Source organism: Onychomys torridus, chromosome 3, assembly GCF_903995425.1.
Source record: "Onychomys torridus chromosome 3, mOncTor1.1, whole genome shotgun sequence".
Classification (NCBI taxonomy): Eukaryota; Metazoa; Chordata; class Mammalia; order Rodentia; family Cricetidae; genus Onychomys; species Onychomys torridus.
Genome location: NC_050445.1, coordinates 41,440,481 through 41,459,912, shown reverse-complemented (window position 1 = coordinate 41,459,912; position 19,432 = coordinate 41,440,481). Strand labels below are relative to the sequence as shown.

Sequence of the window (19,432 nt, the reverse complement as noted above, 5' to 3'; positions counted from 1 at the left end):
GGCAGGTACAGCCTGGTCTCAAGCTTTCTGAGTGACCAGGATCTTTATAATGGGAATGTTAGGCTCCTGTATATGATTTCAGCCCTAGGAAAGGCCAATACTATTTCTTCAGCCCCTCTCCCCTCACTGTTCTCCTTCCCCTTCTTTGCCCTCTTTCCTTGGGTAAATAAGCACATATGTGCACTCACACATGCTCTGCATCCTATCCCCCACCCCTCACCCTGCCCCACACCTGCACTCTTTGGCTGTGGTTATGCACCAGGCATCATTATCAAGGAATAAGCTGGACTGAGAGCTGCGTTCGGGAAATTTCACTCTCCCTGCAGCCCTAAACACTCTACTCCCCACCCCCACAGTTGACTTGTGTGTGTCCTGAGTGTGGGGCCGGGTCATTCCTCAGTAGTACCGTGGTATGTGTGTTAGGGAGGACAAGCACAGCATCACCAGGTTCACCTCAGGAAGCTGGTCTCTCTAGGATCTGGTGCTTCCTTCCTGCTGCTCTCACCTTTCTCCCATTCCCAGTTGACAGCGTCACTTTGCAAACCCTGTTGCTCCTATGGGACAGGAGCCCTACCACGTACACATTATGCCGTCCTTCCCTGCGCACTGGCTCCAGTGCCCACGATGGTCTCCACGGCAGCGCTATGGCGGCAGTGAAAACTAAAGGTCCTTTTCGTTCCCCTCAGGTCTTCCTAGAGCAGTCCTTCTCTGAATTCTGCAAAGTGGATTCTGGGCAGTGGTTTGGATTCGCTGTTCCTCTTTATCCCCAGAGAGCTTGGCTGAGAGAAGGAAATGAATAGGCTGCTTGTCACAACACCACCAGGGTCTCCACTGTGCCTTGGGCTGCTGCTGAGAGATGAAAATGGAAATGGGCTGGAAAGAGGGCCAGTGAAGGCCAGAAGCCTCTGAGAAGACAGGTCCCACCTCCCTCACCTCTAGGGAGGGCTTTGCCTCAGCTGGCTAAGTCCTGCTGTGTCACTGTAGTTTCCTGCCTAGAGCAGGGTGAGAATCATACACCATCTTTACCTTCCCTGCCCCCAAGTCTTCCCTAAAGCAACACATCTCGAAGCTCCTGAACCTGACTCTCAGTAGTGCAAACGAAAATGCTCCCCACTGTATACTCCACACCCCTTTAGACCTTTTTAATTAAATCAACCAGAAAGATATTTCCAGATGGAAGACTTCATATTATGTAAGTTTAAATAGGGAAACGAATGAGATAGTAGGAAATCAAAACTCTTTTCTCATGGGGGTCTTGAGAATGTTTAGCCTAGAGAAAATAAGATGTAAGGATGAGAAAAAATAGATGTTGTGTCTTCAAGTATTTGAAGGCTGTCAGATGGGTAGTGAAGGTTTTATATGGTCCCAAGGAATTACACAAAGTCTTATAGGGCCTGGAATGTCAGATTGTTGAATTCTGATATTATTTGGTGAAGTATAGGATGCCATTCAAGGGTTTTGAGCAAAACGTGTGCTTTAGGAGATTATTCTGGTAGCTGTGTGGATGAAAAATCTCTATAAAGGAAAATGGAGGGCGGGCGGGGAAATCAGAAGATTCTTGGCAAAGCAAGCACTGGTTCATGTGGGTAGAGAAGGAGAGAAACAAGGAAGAGCGAGTGCTTTCCAGCATGGGAAGAGGTGATAAAACCAGAAGCATGGCACACAGGATGAGAAGCAGCCGAAGGAGAGTTTAGCTTAGGTGCACTGAATCCAAGCTATTAATTGGACACTCGGGGAATCTCTGTCAGACATTCGGAAATGGAGTTTAGTGTTTGGAGGACAGTTCAGGATTCTGTGAGTCTTGTTCTCCATGATCATCACCACAAGGCAAGGTGAGGGTGGGTGGGGATAGGAATGAGGCCACAGAGGGAGGGCACAACCAGGTGTTGTGGTGCAGACACTTAATCACAGCACTAGGCAGGCAGATCTCTGTGGGTTCAAGGCTAGCCTGGTCTACACAGAGTTCCTGGACAGCCAAGGCTGCATAGTAGGCATAGTAAGACCCTGTCTCAAAAAAGCAAGGGGGTAGGGTACTTGACTCTCATACGCAAAGCCCTCGGTTTGACCCCCAGCGGTGTTGCACAAAGTCAGGTGTGGCAGTGTATACTTATGATCCCAGTTCTTGGGAAGAATGAGAAGATCAGAATTTCAAGGTCATCTCTGACTGTTCCAGGCCAGGCTAGGCTACATGAGACCCTGTCATGACAGGAGACAGATCATGCAGCCCTGGATACTGGAACAACTAGAGGGGAGCTAGGTGGAGAAGTGCCCTCTGAGGGATGACACAGTACAGAATGCTGTCAAGACATCTGTAGAAGCTCTTGGTTCTGTGAGTAGAAAGGCAACCTGAGTATGATCCTGCTATAGGAGCGAGAACTTGTGTCCAGTGGGTGTGGCGGGAGGTGGGAGAGCTAAGGTGAGGCACAAAGACAGGCAGCTGCTTAGGGATGTGTGCGCTCCAGGTTTGAACTGCATGGGGAGATCTGGATCAGGAACCGGAGCAGTGATGGGTAAATCACACTGTTCTTACTGCTTGTTGTATCTACTGTTGTAACTCTAGGAGGTGAACCCTCTGCTGCCTGGTGGTTTTCTTGTTCTATTTTGTTTCTATAGCAAGTGACATCCTCGAATAAATGCTGGCAAACGTTTCTGTAAAGGGCCAGACAATAAATAATTTAGGCTTCTTAGTCCTTATGGTCTCTGTCAGACTATTCAACTGTCTTTAACCATTAAAACAGCCATAGACAACAAGTGAATGTGGCCATCTTTCGACAAAGTTTCACTCATAGACACTGACATCTGAATCTCATGTTTCTCAAATACCACAAAATATTATTCTTTGGATTTTTTCTTTCTTTTTTTTGGGGGGGGGGGGGGGGTGTCAGGCACCCAAAAGTATGGGAACTGTGTCCTAATTTGTGAGCTATTCAAAAATAAATGGTGGGGTCAGCTGATCTCTGTTAGAGTCCAGCCTGGAGTATATAACAAGTTCTAGGCTAGTCACAGTTATATGGTGGGCAGACTCAGTTCTCAGGACATTATTTGTTGACCCCTGCTTCAGAGTATGGTAACCTGAAAAGAAGGGGGTCGGAGAGAGACAGAGCCTGTAATCCAGCACTTCAGCACTGGGGTGGAGTGGGGGGGTGTAGAGGCAGGAAATTCATGAGTTCCAGGCCAGCCTGGGCTACATAAAGGGGACTCTGTCTCAAGAGAAAAGCAAAAGGAATATCATTCTTAACCTATGCCTCAGAATGCAAGCTGCTTCACTTATCAGGCAGGATGTGCTGTGTCTGTATGTCCGAGATCAGTCCGTCCTCTTGGAGAGCACTGTCTCTTAAGTATGCCTTTGCTTTCCTGTTTCCTGGCTGTTGGCTTTTTCTTTATTTTCTTCTTTTCCTTGTTTCTTGAAAGTTAGTCAAAGAGAAGACTCTCTCTGCTCTTGAATTTTTCAACCATTCTCTCTATTCATGGGCCTTGGTACTTCCGACATAGCTGGTTCTCCTCTTCCTCTGTTCTACCAGCTGAGTGTACCAATTTCTAAACATTTGGAATTCACTTTCCTCAGGAGGAGGAGCCCAGAGCAATTGTCACTGAGTGAACGCTCAAGAAAGGCAATAGTTTGGAAGTACACTGAACACATCTCAAAACCATTTTGTTCAAATAACACAACACAGCTTGGTTTAGAAAAAGTCACTCTAAATTTATGCAAGTAAGTAGCTTTTACATTTGGCTGCCAGGTGTGTGCCAGAATACCTTCTGGAAGCTTGTACTTGCAAGAGCCACGTGGATATTTCCTGTGGCTTTTTCCCTACCCTGAAGCTAATGTCTTTTGGAGTCTAGATGGTAAATTCAAATTTTTCTCTTTATCCATTAGTGTAGAATAAAAGAAACCAAGACAGGGAACTCTTTGGTATCAGAAATGAGGGGGGGGGGGGATAAATCTAAGTTCTGTTTGATTCAAAGATAAAGTTCCATATTTAAAATAAGTCAGTAAAAGCAAAGTTGAGGTTCTCATAGAAACCAACTCCCCCTCCTTGCTCAGGCACAGGATGTTTGTTCTGGGGGGAAGCTGTCTCCACAGCCTGTTACATAAAAGCCAGTGCCTTGTAGGCACCTTCTTGTTACTTGAAAGCTATCGTGGCTCCACTTTCTTACCTCAGAATTCTTCGTTTTCTGCCTGCTAATACAAAGATAGGCTGTTTTTTGATGTGGATGATGAGGAGAAAATCCAGGAAGGACATAGCAGAGCCTACCCCATCATCCCGTGCCGAGTTGTTCTAGTCTCCGACTTAGTTGACAGGCGCATCATTGCAGTCTCCCAGTTGAGCATGGGAAACCCACAGCCTGCCACAGCTAGCCCCTCCGGGAAACACCCCAGAGACAGCCTGCCACTTTTTTCTTTTAAGCTATATTCTTGGGGTGCCACGGGAATGGAAAGGCCTCATTAATCAGGGAGAATTTTTTTTTCTCTTTAAAACTCAATTGTTTTCTGATCTTGCTCTGCAATAGGTAGAATTATAAAAGGTTGTTCCAGTGCAGGCTTGATTGTTATCTGCTATGCCAGCTCCGTCTGAAAAGCTTGTCTCCCTTTCTGCCTTTGGGGAGTGATTCTTCGGTGTCTAAAGCTGGCTGCAAATCAGGTCTGGAGGAGCGGGTTCTGCATGCTGCCCAGCTAGACTGAGAATGAGAAATCTAGTGTCAAGCCTCTAAGCCAGCCCTTCCTTGTCTCTCCCACTTACCATGACCAATGATTTGCATTTAGCACAAGCTCACCTTGAAGTCCTGGAAATAAGTGTCACTAGAATTTCTCTTTAATTCTCCAAGTGTTAACTCTGATGCATACAAAACTCAGGAATAGAGATTGATGTAACAGCTTTGTCATTCTATTTCTACTCAGTTCTCTCCTCCTGGCATTCCCGTTCACAAACAATTCCTGAGCTTCTACCATGCGCCATGCACTAGAGGTGGAAGAATTGGTGTTGCGTGCTCAACTGACGACAGAACGGGGCTATATTAACAGAGTAAGGGCTTCTATTAGGGCTTCTACCGGAGACATGGAAAGTATGTTTAATAGTCCTGCTCTGCACCACACTGTAGCTGCTTCCTTCTTAGTCCCTCCCTTCCTTCAGAGCTAGCTGCCGTTCCCACTGCATTGTGAAGGCTCAGCCTTATTGTTCCTGTACCCAATTAACTCCAGGCCCTAGTCTTTCAACAGATGCATCAAACATCACAAACCCAGAACAACCTAATAAAAATCTGTCCTTAAAAACTCTAAACTAAAAGCATTCATTCTTAGCTCCTGCCCAGTTCTGACTCCCTTGACTACAATTACCTGAGATGTTTGATCCCTTTAATTAGGATCCTTCACTCTTCTTTTATCCCTTTATTCTGATCATTGAAAAAGCTTTAGCATTGGCATGTTCCAAAATTGGCCCACAAGATTCTAGCTTCCCTTGAGGAAACAAAGTAGGACGTTAGAGAAAAGGGAGAGAATCAAGGATTTGAGGCTGTGTAAAATCCTGATTTTATTTCTGAACTTTTTAATACAAATTGAGGCCTGATACCACCAAGAACTAACTCTCAGGACCAGCTGGTCCCCCACTTACCTTTCTCTCTGGACCATCTTAGGAATGTGAAACTGAGAGCCAAGTGTGCTGTCCCTTTTTTCTTGATTTTTTAACTGGTCCGTGGGCAGTGTTGCAGCTTAAGACCCCCCAATCGCTCTTAAACCGGTGAATGGGACCTGAGAGCAAGCTTTTGGTGCATGAGATGTGTAACAGTTCTGAGAACCAGCAACTTGAACTGATTTGGTTTTTAAGTGGTAACCACAATCCTTACAAACTAAGCAGGTGGCCAGCCCGCCTGCCTCTGCCTGTCGTGAATGTCTGAGGGTTTGTTCTTAGCATGGAGGGAAGGAATCACTATCTAAAAGTACTGCTCCCCTACCCCAGGTCTGTCTGTGTGCACAGTTGAAGTGCTCTGCTCTCTATGTTTTGTTTCTTGGCAGGGAGAAAGGTGGCAGGGAAGGAAAAGAAATGGAACTAATTGAATCTGGGTAAAAACTGCGGAGGGCCTGTGGATTATAAATGGAGTAGCTGCAGCAGCAGGGACTCAGGCAAAGGTATTGGAGTGCAATCAGTGTGACAGGAAGCTTATTTTGGTGTTCTCTCTTGCCTTGCCTTGTCCTTGACAATTCCTCCAGGGGGCTGTGTATATAAAAGGAAGGGAGAGGGATCCACACTTTTCCATCTGGAAAAGTCAACCGCATTCCTGCCTGGGGTTTAGAGACGAGAGAGGAGGGTGACCCACTCGATGAGACAGTCTGCCTTTGCTGTCCCAGCTGTCTGCCTCTTGTGTCTGCACCCAAACCCACTTCAACTACTTGCCAGACATGTTGCTAGCAGATAAAGCCTGTTGTTGTTGTTGTTCTAAAATTCCCACCAGAACCACTGTTTGGTCTCCTCTGTGATTAGATCAACAGAAATTATGTACAAATTTTAGGGGGCCAGAAGTACTTAAATCAGAAATACTTAAAGTTGAATTATTATTAAGATCTGTCCCTAAATGTAGCAAATGAAGTCACAGTTGATTGGTTTGAGCTTCTTTGTAAGCAGAGGGGTGGCTGAGCACCTTTCAGCTTTAGGATCCAATCACAACATTCTCATTGCCATTGGGAAACTTATTTATAACCCAGTAGTTACCTCCACACTGTTTTACTGAGATTTTTGTCCAGATTTTCTTTCCCCTAATAATTACACCCCTGCTCTCAGGCTAAGCACCCCTCCCTTCTGGTGTTTACACCTTTCAAATATTTGCAGATTGTTATCGTGTCGCCCTCTTAGTCACCGCTTAGCTGAGCTGTACAGATTTAGCACCTTTTATCTCCTCTTTAAAGGCAGGCCTCCCCACCCTGACTCATTTTCTCCTGCTCTCTTTAAGGGTGCTCCAGTTTTCTGCATTTCCATGTGGCCACATAAGCTTCCAGTGCTGATCATACATGGGGATTGCTGTAGTGTTGGAGGCTAAACATCTCTGCTATGCCCCAACGTTTCAGACATTGCCGCTCACTGTTGATTACTTTATCTCTGAATTTAAACCACGTTCTCAAATGTGACACTTTAGAGACCAGTGGAGTGCATACGTGTGGCTATGCTGTATGTCTCATTTTGAGGTGTTCTACAACCATGGGGGACTGGGATGTCTGTAGTTCAGGACTCTGTGAACCCCTCTTCTGGTATCATGAAAAACACCTCTGTCTTCCAAATGGGTCACTCTAGACCCGTATGCAGCAGAGCAAGCTTTCTGCCTGCTGGGCCTTTAGAAGTCCAGCAGCTCACCTGAGCCTCTTCCTACTATCTCACTAATGCTGGCTAGTCCATCACAGACACTGGGGGGGGGGGGGTGGTCTCTGAGAAAGACTTTGAACTCAGAAAGCTGGTAGCAGCTAGAAAGTACCCCTCTACCCCTAGATAAGGCATGTTAGTGGTGACTGAATTTGCCGTTTCTGTCTTTTGATGTTTACTTCTTTTTCTCAGAATTTTTCACTCCTATTCATTCAACACTTCTTGAGAATCTACTTTGTTGCTTGACAGTGTATTGGGTGTCTGGTGTAGAAAAAAATAAAATCTGAGTCTGACCCAGTTTCCACCCTCAGAAGCAGTTTCTCTGTTGGTTTCGGTTTTATTTCTGTTGAGATACTACACTCTCATAACTCACGGTGATAGTGAAGGGAGCGGAGGGCAGATTGGTAGGAACGCCAGTGAGGGCAAAACAGGGATCCTATGCAGGATCGCATCTCACATATGTGAGAACCCGCAAGGTGAGTCTGAGGAAATCCTAGTTAATACAGGTACCTCTCTGTGTATTGCTTCCTTCCTGTGGTTCCTCAGTAGACTTATGTTTTACACGTGGTACATGCAGCTCCAGCTCCAGGAAAAGGACCATACTGGCTCACCTGCCACCTACCATCTTTGTTAAGGCTCAGTCTGTCCATCCCTCCCTGCTACCCCACTTCTGCTCCTGGCTTCCCATTCGAGCTGTGGAGTGATGAGGACGAATCCCGGCCTCGTGTGGGAGGATATCACTGCTCGGTCCTGGGAAACCCTGCCATTGGCTCAGCCACAGCATCCAGCCTACAGTCTCACAGTGAGATGAGCATTCATCTGTCTGCCTAACAGACTCCAGCTGTCTGTCGGGTGTTAACAGTGTTGACCTCTAGAGAGTTCATTCACTCACCACCAATGTGCCTTACACAGTAGTAAAGGGGGATACGTTATATCTGGTAGCTTAGCTGTACGAGCGCAGCCTTTCTCATACTGGTGCCCCTACCTTCCCACATAGTGTCTAGCCTGGGCTACATGACATTAGTAAAATGAGGAGGAAGGCTTAGGAGAGCTGTTCCAAGCAGACAGAAGGAGGTTCTGCTGCATGCCTCCTGCTCTCTTCTTACGAAGGCAGGAGCAGCAGAGAGCACAGTGGACATGCAGTCAGCACCACTGACTAACCCTTCAGACTGGTGTTTCTTTCCACTCTCTCTCTTTCCTTCTGATAGTGCCTGGTTTGTTTGCTGGACTGATGGCCACTGGGAAGCTGCTTCTAGGCAAAGCAAACTGGCCATATTTCTCCTCAGTTCCCACTGTGCAATACAGGAAAGACAGACACACTTTGAGTCCTGAAGCCTTTTTTTTTTTTTTTAAAGATTTATTTATTTATTATGTATACAGTGTAATGTCTGCATGTATCCTTGCAGGCCAGAAGAGGGCACCAGATCTCATTACAGATGGTTGTGAGCCACCATGTGGTTGCTGGGAATTGAACTCAGGACCTCTGGAAGAACAGCCAGTGTTCTTAACCGCTGAGCCATCTCTCCAGTCAAGTCCTGAAGCTTAATTATCACAAGATTCAACATTCATTCTAAAATATTCAAAGTGATACATAACCTTTACTTGACCATCAATAGACTTTATTATATGGCCATTATCTTGTCATTAGCAAGAATTTGTTCTTCTTGTTCCAAAGCTGACTGACCAAAGTGTTTTTTGTTAATTGCGCTAGTTAGTCAATGTCTCTAAGTGTATAATTTTTTAATACATTGTTACTCCACAGCCCAGCCTTTTAAGTTTGAAAAGAAGCACTCTGTACTCCAAAAGTCAAGCCTTGGGTGCTTAAAAGGACATACCCAAAATTGTAGGATTTTTATGACCATGCTAGACCTTGTAGACCCTTCCTGTCAGAGACAAAGACTGTGAGCTGGTGACATTTAATAGTCCTTAATGGCAAAACAGAAGCCAGAGTCATGATGTCCTGACATCATGTCTCATCCTGAGCCCTTCAAAAATCAAGCAAATGTTCTTTTATGTTGCGTTTTATTTTAAGTAATTTTGTTCAACCATTCATTTACTAGAAAGCCCATGAAAAGCATGAAAAATAGTGAGTTTTACCTTTAAGCAAACAGGCCTTAAGGTTTGTATGAGCTGCAGGGAGTGTCTATGACTCACCAGCCTCCTCCAGATCTAAGATACCATCTCATATTATCCCTCCATTGCATTGTAGAGAATGAAAATGCTCAGAAATACTTAGGATTTTTCTTAGGTATGGTATGTTTTCAAGTTAAAATATTTTTGCTTCTTGAGTGGTTTGTCAGGGTCAGTGGTAAGACAGGCACTTATTCTGTACCTGGGGCATTGGAGGTACAGCTTAATCAATACATCCTTATCCGCATGCAGCACCACTCCAGTGTGCTAGCAGGAAAGGCAGCTATCAGTGATATGCAGGATGCAGAACTACAGACATAGGCCAGAGACAGTCTCTAGGACTCACTCACTGTCTCCAGTCCAAGGCACTCCAGAGCTTGGGCACTCCCAATTTCTGCCCGTCACAGGCCCAGACCAGCTGCTTCTGCCCCATTGAAAAGCAGCCTTTCTTCCTGTCTGTTTTCTTACTCTTCTTTATTGATGAGAAAGTAGCACATTTGGAACATGAGCCCCACAGCATAGGCCTTGTTTGAGACAAGGAGCAGTACACTCTGGAATGCCTTGCTCCAGGGTTCCTGGACAGACGGGGATACAGACCACTTCCTGCTCAATGTGTTCACCTGGATCGCAGCAGCAGCCAGCCACTTCCTGGGTCCTATAGGTTAAAATTGGCACAATGTCCTATTCATCACCAGACACTATTCTTTGTTTGGACACAAAAGCAAGTCTGGAGCCTGGTAAACCCTTGGTTTGGATGCTCCAAGACCATGGAGGTGTGCCCACCTTTCAGCCTTGTCTTTGCATCTCATTTTCGGTGTTTCTCAAGCTGTGTGTTGCCACCCACTCATGTCTTCAATCTAGTGCCAAAGCCATTTTGGTTTTTGTCTTTAATGAACTACAGTAGACTATCCCTTAAAGCATTTAGTTAAGATTAACCAGTTTGTGAGGATTTAATTATATGTAAGTATATATGCTTATATTCAAATACACATGTGGGGCTGTTTAGATGGTTCAGTGGGTAACAGTACCTGCCACTAAGCCTGATAACCTGAATTGAGAGAACCAGTTCCTTCAAGTTGTCCTCTGACCTCCATGTCCTCTGACCTCACATGCTTGTATGCATGTGTCCATGCACATACTCATACACCACAGCATGGGTGTAGAATCAAGGGACAGTGTGTGCAGAAGTCTCTCTGTTCACCATGTAGGTCCCCGGTGGTTGATCTCAGGCTATTAGACTTGGCAGCAAGTGTCTCTCTTCTCTGAACCATCTCTCAGGCCTACACTAGCCTTTATCTGCAGGTGGTGTATGACTGATTCTTCTGCTCTCCTACCTCCACCTCTAAACCGTGGTCTGGTCACAGGTTCTGCTTCTCCCTAGGGTTCACTTTCCCTTTGGCCAGGGGTTTCTTCAAAGGAAATGAATCCAGGAGAAAGTCCTTCCTGCCTTTGCCCATGTTTGCTAGGCATTGGTGTGAATGTTTGCTTATTTTTACTTTAAAAGCGGTAGAGGCTTCTTCCTCTGGATGACCTGAAGCCTGTGTAGCAACAGCAAGGAACTTACTTTTTGTCCACAGAGAATGAATGGACTTGTTTCACAGGCTCAAAGGACCCTCATCTAAATGCAGTTCTGTTTGATCTGCTCAGCTGCCTGGGCCCACTGATGGTCCTGTTTCCTCAGCTTCATCTCTGGTGGTCTGGATCCTAGCAGAGGTCCTAGCAGCTTGACTGGTTTCTTGCTATTTCAGAATGCCCAAAAAAGTAACATGGGCTAGTACTTCACTGTTGAGACTCTGAGATCTGAGGTACCTTCTGTAAAAAAAATTCCTTCCCACCCCTCAGCTTCTGATCTTGCTGGCCCTAGTTCTGGTCCATGGTGCATAGCAGTCCACCTCACAGCATCCCAGTTCTGCAGTGAGGATCAGGAACAGACTTCTTTTTGCATTATTCTTGTCTCTGCAGCAATGCTTTATCTATGGGTATGTAGCAAAATAGTTCAATAGAATCGTTTATTTTTCTCCCTGGCAATTCTCCTCTTGCTTAGTTTGCAGATCTAAAATGAAAAGTGGTTTTGGCTATTGATGTCATGAAAAACATGCTGTCTTTCATTCCATTTTGCTCTAGCCTCATCTCTCCCTTCAGGGTTAATCTCAGGTTCTTGGCCCCTGGAGTTCTTGCTGTCTTTTAGAAAATCGAGTTCTACTCCTCTCGTAGACACTGAAGTTCAGGGAAAGAGGCAGTCCTGTTGATCTTCCACCCACATGACTGGCCTTCAAGCTATCCCATCTTTGCAAAATGAGAGAGCGTTGGTTGCTGCCAGCCGAAGCTGCCGGCTGCTGCAGCCTCTCTTGCTGCTATACCCCACCACCTAGTGCTTCATTTTGCATAATCTGTTCCACTGGAAGCCTAGCAGCTCAAGAGAGGAAGCTGTGTTCTGCATCTGCTGAGAACCAAACATGAAGCCTGTTCCTTTTCTTCTGGGCTTTGGTGTCTTAAATCAATCCTAGAAATGTGAACAGCCATCCAGCTTCACTCATAAGCATGTGGACCCTGTGTTCTGTTGGTGATGGGACCTCTATTCCCCAGAGTGTCACAGACTCGGGGACCAGCAGAGGTCAGAAACTGGGTCACAAATTTTCGTCACTTTTCTTTTTCTGGAATTGTCATTACTTTATTTTCCTGTTTTTCTCTAGCCTGGGTCAAGTTTCTCCTTCATAATTACTGTTGCAGTCTGACTTATTTGAAATATTTATGTCTTCTCCAGGCATCAAAATACAAGATACTTTATGGTCTGTCACATATGACCACTGTTAGTAATAAATGTATCTAGTTTTGCCAGTAGGTGTGTATTGTGTACAAAGTATGATCATTGGAAACAAGTATACAAGGTAAGTTTCTATGCTCATGAATGTTATAGGTTTACTGTGGGAGTCAAAGAAAGTGTGAGAATTGTTAAAAGGGATAATGATAGTGATGAAGATGATAGTGATCATGGCTGAAGTAACCAGCCTTGTTCTAATAACTTGCATGTTATCTCTCCTGGACTAATAGAGCACTTTTAAGAAGTACATGTGTTATATAGGGAGTTGAGCCTTTCTTCGTTCAGTAATTTAGCAAAGGCCATGAAGATAATAAATGATAAAATGGGACGTGCAGCCCATTTCTGACTCCACACACCTACTACTTCATCAGTATTCTGTTTTCTTCTGCTTCTCATTCTGAATGAAAGCTGGTGGTGCTGGTATACAAAGCACAGCCTAAGGACAGAGCGGGTGTTTATTGAAAGGAGAGTGACACTGAGTTAACACTTTGGGTTCTGGCATGCAGTCAGATAGTGAGGAGGAAGTGTCTGCGAACCAGTGGCACATGGCTGGGCTGACGTGTAAGTGAAGGGAGGTAAAGCCATGAAGGGCCAAAGGGGAGTGTGGGGAGTGTTTGCACACTTTCTCACAGACTTTCTTTTTCTCCTGATACAGGTATTGAATGTCCCAGAGGAGCACGAAACCTCCCAGGCTTGGTGCAGGAAGGAGAGCCATTCAGTGAGGAAGCCACACTTTTCACCAAGGAACTAGTGCTGCAGCGAGAGGTAGGGCATTTCCCGTAGCTTCTGTGGGAGGGGCACATGGTCCTACTCCAGGAATTTCACCCTTTCCTGCCATGGCAGAGATAAGTCTGTTGCCTTTTCACCGAGCCTTGCCCTCCATGAGCCATTCCTGCGTCTGCCCATATCTTATTTCTTTGAGCCCTGCATCAGTGGTCAGCCATCCCCAAATTGTTCCTCCTCACTGGTAACCTGGCACATGAGGCCAGCCCAACCAGAATCCTGATGCAGGGAGCTTAAGCTTTGCAGTCCTCCTCCTTGGCGAATTAGCCTGAGCTGCCTGCCTCCAGCTGGATTTAGAAGCTTGACTAACCCTGTCAGGGGCCAATTTTCTTTGAGCATTTATTTGTATCTTTGAGTAATTGCATTTTCTGTAGCGGGTTTTCTGACTTAATTTAATTGTATTTCTGTATCTGCCTGGTGGGCTGACTCTTGCAGGCAGGAGTTGGACTCTGCTACTGTGGTGCCCTTCCACCTGCTAATTTTACTCAAGTCTTCGTCAACAGATACGTCTTCTTTCTAGGAGTATGCCAGCCATTCATCCTGCTAAGTGAGCACAAGAAAATAACAGCGGGAAGTGTGCCTTGTCTGACTTAGGACTGGGATCTGCTTCTGCCCCTGTTTCCTCCTTAGTCAGGTCCGTCGGGCCACTCCAGTTATAAAGTATGCACAGAGCTATAGTCATATGCTCCTAGAGGCTCTCTCATGGGTCACTCCAGGTCCTTGAGAGCAGATATATGGGTTTCAAGATGTTCAGTGTTGGATAAACTTGGGTAGAAACTTCAGCATCTCGTTTCCGTTAAACCATCAGCCATTCCATCCATTAATATTGGGAGCTATGGGAGAACAGGTCAGCCCTAAGGGCTTGTGTTGGGCTGCCCAAGCTCTGAGAGGTCCACTGCTTTTTTAACTTACTTAGCAGTACACAGTGCTCTTACTGTCCATGGCCACCACTTTGGGATTTCCCTAACATTTGCCCTCTTGAATTAGTAAAAGAAATGGATTTGGCCAAACAAATCCTGAATCCTCTATTAAAGAGGTATTTGTTCCACTTCCCAGACGTCAACTACAGCTACCTGGGTAATGCTGCTTCTCTGCTTTGCTGGCCATCCAGTGGCTGGGGTGTGCAGCACTTAATCATTTCATTAAGTTTACATTGCTCCCTGTTCTCTTTTTTAAGATACACTTACACTTGAATGGTAGAAGTCCTAGATAGTGATACATGTACTGGCCCTACATATTCACATACATCTTGTAACCACACAGTGTAGTTTGAATTTTTATTACTTAAAGATAGCAATGTTCACCCTGATCTTCCACTAGTGTTTGAATCCATAACATTGTCTAGCAACACCGAGAGAGTAGGGGCAAAGTATGTAGACTTTCCTTCTGACTTTGTGGACCTCTCAGTACTGTGCTACACAGGAACTGGGGAAGCAGGTGGGCCCACTGTAGTTTGTGACCTGCAGACATCACAGGAAGTAGCAGCAGATTGTTTTCTTTTCTTGGTTTGTTTCAAGACAACATCTCACTATATAGCTCTTACTGTCCTGAAAGCACTCTGTAGACCAGGCTAGCCTTGAAAGAGATCTGTCCGCCTCTGCCTTCCAAGTGCTGAGATTAAAGGGGTGTGCCACTGCCCTGGTGCAGCATCTGATTATTACTGGTTCTTATGCTTACAACGGGAAGGAGGTCCTGAGACTCTTGTGGGAAGTTGAACTGTATATTACATCTCACCTGACTCGACTCCGCTTCCTTTTGACTAACATCTCCAAAAGCAGTGGTTCTCACCCTTCCTAACGCTGCAACCCTCTAACACAGTTCCTCATGTTCTGGTGACCCCAACCATAAAATTATTCTCATTTTGCTACTGTTATGAATCATAATGTAAATATATTTTCCAGTGTTCTTACCACCACCACCACCACCAAAGGGCTTAAGACACACAGATTGAGAACTGCTAAGGTTCCTTTTCTCTTTCTTTTTTAATTCTTGATCCCCTGCCATTTTTCTTCCTGGCCTTTTTCTGGCCTCTGGGTGACAGCTAAGAAGAATGGCCAAATGTTCTTTCACTGTCTCCTGGTTATTGTGGCCTTACCTTTATCTGTGTATTTTTAATACTTACTGATGGAAAAGGTGACATTTTCTCCGCTTTCTTTAATGCCTCTGCCATATAAGTTTGCAGAACCTTAGTCTAATCCAAAGTTGATATTTATCTTTCTTGATTGTAGTGGCCCAATCTTTCAGAGCCCTTTGTTTAGGGTCTGTCTATAATGAACATTCTGCATTGTCTGTCTTAGCGCTGATATGATTACTTGGTCAGACTGTTTTGAAAGGTCATTATCCAGAGGAAATGGGAGTATGGCCTAAACCACAAATAATTTAAGATGTTGACTAAAGGAGCCAGCTGTAGCCAACTCTCCTGGGCATTTCCCTTCCTAGAGTAGATGAAAACTGTTTTCTGAATGGTAAGAGAGTCAGGGTGGTTTTCATTTAGCAGGAGTGTTGTTTATTTAGTATTCCCTGTGTAGTATCTTCACCTGCTCCATAAGATACCTCAGAAAGCAAAGTTCTTGCCTTTCTACTCCTCCACAGAAATAAAGGGCAAGGTGTCGTGCCCTGGTGCCCTGGTACCCTACCTGTTGAAGGAAGGACTGTGTGAATACATGGGAGCCAGGGGCAGGGCTCCTAGGCCATACATAACTTGCCGTGTGACTCTTCAGGAACTTGGAGTCTGTGCTGCTGCTGGAATAGTTGCAGTTGAGCATCGGGTTTATGCCTGTTCCTTCCTTTGATAATCAAGCATAACTGGATATTTTATAAATCTGTCTCTCCTTGGCTCTGCCCCATCTTCCCTTTTAAGTCTTTAAACCTTTGTTCACATTATCTCGTTTGAGCCCAGGATTTCTCTACCTTGGCCTGCTTTCCCCCAGATACTATAAATCTGAATTACTATGGAAAAAGTTTTTACTGGGTTTTCCATAAGTGGAAGCCCATCATGACCAAAGAAGGATCTAGACTGAGAGAGAAAGTATCATAGCCACTGTCACTAGGCCAGATCCCTGTCGAGGAAGGAATGGGAAGCTGGCTTTGAATGAACAGGGCACAAGTCCTCACCTATCTCTCCATCTGCATTGAGTGAGTAGAAAATTACTTACCTTTCCAGTCCCATTTTCTATGTAGAGCCTGCAAGGGGCAGACAAGGCTTTTTTCTACCATTTCAGATGGTCTACCATATCTTGAGACCTGATTACCATGCTTTCCTTAGTCATAGAACTACTGACATTAGCACAGAACTACTGACATTTGCAGCTACCATTCAGTCCCATTTTCCTAAATGGCTCTCTTGTCCTTTTCATTACACCACTTTTTCCTGTCTTCTACCAGGTGCTCCCCCTTAGCCATTGATTCCTTTTGGCTTCAGTTCTCTTGAATTTAGGAATCCTGGTTCCAGGCAGTGGTCTGGCATTCAGATGGTGTTGCCAGCCCCAAGGCAGGAAGAGCTACAAGTCAAATACCAGGTTATTACCTGATTCTCTGATCTGAAGCTCAGAGCAGCCAAGGGTCTTTCTGAGGATTTAAATTCTTACCTTTACTCAAAAGGAAATTCGAACCACTCAACATCTCTTCCCAGCCTTACCAAAATGGTGCATGCTAGGGCTGTGTAAATCTGGCCCTCTGCCAGGTTTCTGCAAATAAAGTTGTGTTGAAATCTACCCATGGTAATTCTCTGTGCATTGTCTATGACTTCTTTTACACCATAAGTCAGTGTAATGGAGTTGCGTAATGATGTCAGAAGTTGTATGTGCTGCAGTCAAGTTTGCTTATAATCCCTGTAATATAGACTATGCTGAATTGGGTTAAATGGCTCGTGGTACCCATGTAGAGCTTGGAGGGGTCTCTGACCTTGAAGCTGGGCTGCTTCCGGGCCATAGAACTTAAAATTGTTGTTTTATCTGAGCTGCAGTGCTGTGTCCCATTGGCTAGCATGTGTTTCGTGACATTTTATTCCTACCCCCACCATGCAGCTGCCTTTTTAAAGCAACTCCCTGTGACACTGCCAAGGACAGGGAGATGTGGTGTAATTTCCCAGACAGGGAATTGCGCTTGTTGCTAGCATCTTCCCAGAAGTAGTGATGAGAGATAGCATTAGCTAATGGGCAGATACCCGGCTAAAAGTGCAAACTCCTAGGTCTTCACACTCCAGTTATCGTGTGGTCCCAAGAATATGATTTTTTGCTGCCTTGCCTTGGTATTTCTGTCTAAAAGATTGATCTAGCAATCCAGCCATCCAAGAGCCCTTTGAGGCCTTCGTCATGAATTCAGCAGTCGTTTGTGCTCTTTTGACATCGGCTTCCAGAAGAGCAGCTAGCCAGCATATACTTACCGAGCCGTCACTACGTGCCAGCACTCTGCTTGCTGCTGTGTTGGAGAAACCTGAACTTTTTTAAAAGATGCTGTAAGGTATTAATAAAAGATCAGTGTCACAATGTTTACTTGAGACACAATCTTACTATGTAACCCAGGCTGATTTGGAGCTCATGATCCTCCTACTTCTGAGGGATCCCAGAGTGTCAGTTTTACATCTTTCCTGGTTCTAGGCTTAGCAGGTATAGCTTTGGAGGAAGATGAGTCTACAGGGGCTTGATAATCATTCCCAATGTTTGCTGATGACTCTTTCATCCTCTCTAATACCTCAGAATTGCTCCTTGATGATGCCTAGGTAATGACACCCTTATGCTGGACAGCTCCAGCAGAAAACTCAGGTTCCTGCCCTGACCTATTTCCCCTCTTCCTGCTGGCATCAGAAGGGAAGATTTCCTCCAGGGAGCTCACTCTGCAGCTTCAGTAACCCTGCACAGCCCTAGTTTTCCTCTGACCCCCAGCCCCTACTTTTTTTTAAAAAGCAAGGACTAAAGCATTATAAGCAACTGTTGCTATTTAAAAAAAAAATGCCCATTTGGAAGAATTTGGCCCTATCTTGGTTATTAGGTCTGTCTATCTATGGAGGAACATAGTATACATAGGAAAGAAAGATTAGCCAAGGAAGGGGGTGGGGAACAGGCCCAATTCCTTCATTTAGGTTTCATGTTATAGTGCCTCTTGTGTGAAAGGGGGTTGAAGGCTGATCTAACCCTATGCTTTTGGTGCACCCTCTGGCTTAGACCCATAGCATCCCTCAAGCACTGTGTAATGTGGCCTCTCAGCCTCCTGACCCATCTGTTCATGTAGCCTACTCCCTGCCGAGGAGAGCCATGACAGGAAGAAGGGTACCACACAGTACTGAGGGTATTTCAGCCCTGGGAAATCCAGGAGGGTGCAGTTCGCCTGGCCAGGATGAACCCAGTGAAGTCTGCTCTCCCACACTTGGTGATTGCCACGTCCACTAGGAACCCTCACTGAGCCACTGCTGAAAAAATAAGCAGGCTGCTCAGCTGTGTTTCACTTTTTCTGCAGAAATTCCTTTATTCTAAATTATTGTAGCCACCATCCAAGAGAAAGGGGATGTCTACAGCCTTTTCCAAACATCTCTATTCCCTACAAGTGCTTAAGAGCTTTTTGTGGGGAGGAGGGGTGTGATTTTTCTCACCCACCCTTGACAGTTCAGCATCCACCCATGATGGTTTTCAAAGTTCAGTTTGTTCATAGTTCACTGCTGTTTTCTTAGAAGGAGACTCAGGTAAAGGAACTTTAATTTTATAGTGTTTTCTAGGGTTTTTGGTTTTTAAGCCTCTTTATATATCTCACAATAAATATATGCAAAGTTGTTCTCCCAGTCCAGAAAACTCTGTTACACCTGTTCCTCTTATAGCTGTTGGTGAGGAAAGACTAAAATAGAAATATCTGCACTCCCAATCAAGTACTTTGCTCCTCAGATATCGCTAATTCTGTTACTAGAAAGGGATCACTTTTTAAGCCGTATTTTATCATCTTTTCAACTCCAGAGTGTCTAGAACTAAAGGATTTTTCCCAAAGCTCAAACACTGACTGATGCTGTTCCATGAAACATTCCATTCTGGTTCTGTTCTGGGGCATGAGGGATTTGCTGTGGTCCTAGCTCCCTGGAGATTTTCTCTGCTTTTTCTTTTGACTATCTGATTCCTGCTTGCTTCATGTGCTGTTAACTTTTCTGGCCCTTGTACTTTATATATGACTACTTCCTTCCATATGGTAACATATGCCCACATTCCTGTGTCTAGTCATTCTCTTAGGAGGCAAGCCCAACTATGAGCATGCATCTGTTTACAAAGACTTGGCTCCCTTGCTCTGGATAAAATGCCATCTCTGATTTATACATCTCCTTGGCCACTTCTCCAACCTGTGTCTCATCACTTGTTTCATATCTGCACCTTATCAG

The 19,432-nt window shown here is 45.1% G+C and overlaps 1 protein-coding gene across 1 annotated transcript in view; it reads left to right on the top strand.

Moving 5' to 3' along the window:
- Window positions 1-19,432, top strand: part of Snd1 (staphylococcal nuclease and tudor domain containing 1) — a 422,881-nt gene that overhangs the window by 315,073 nt on the left and 88,376 nt on the right. Inside the window, exon 16 of the mRNA XM_036180523.1 lies at window positions 12,950-13,059. Coding sequence (XP_036036416.1) covers window positions 12,950-13,059 — 110 coding nt within the window. The remainder of the gene's footprint in view (window positions 1-12,949; window positions 13,060-19,432) is intronic.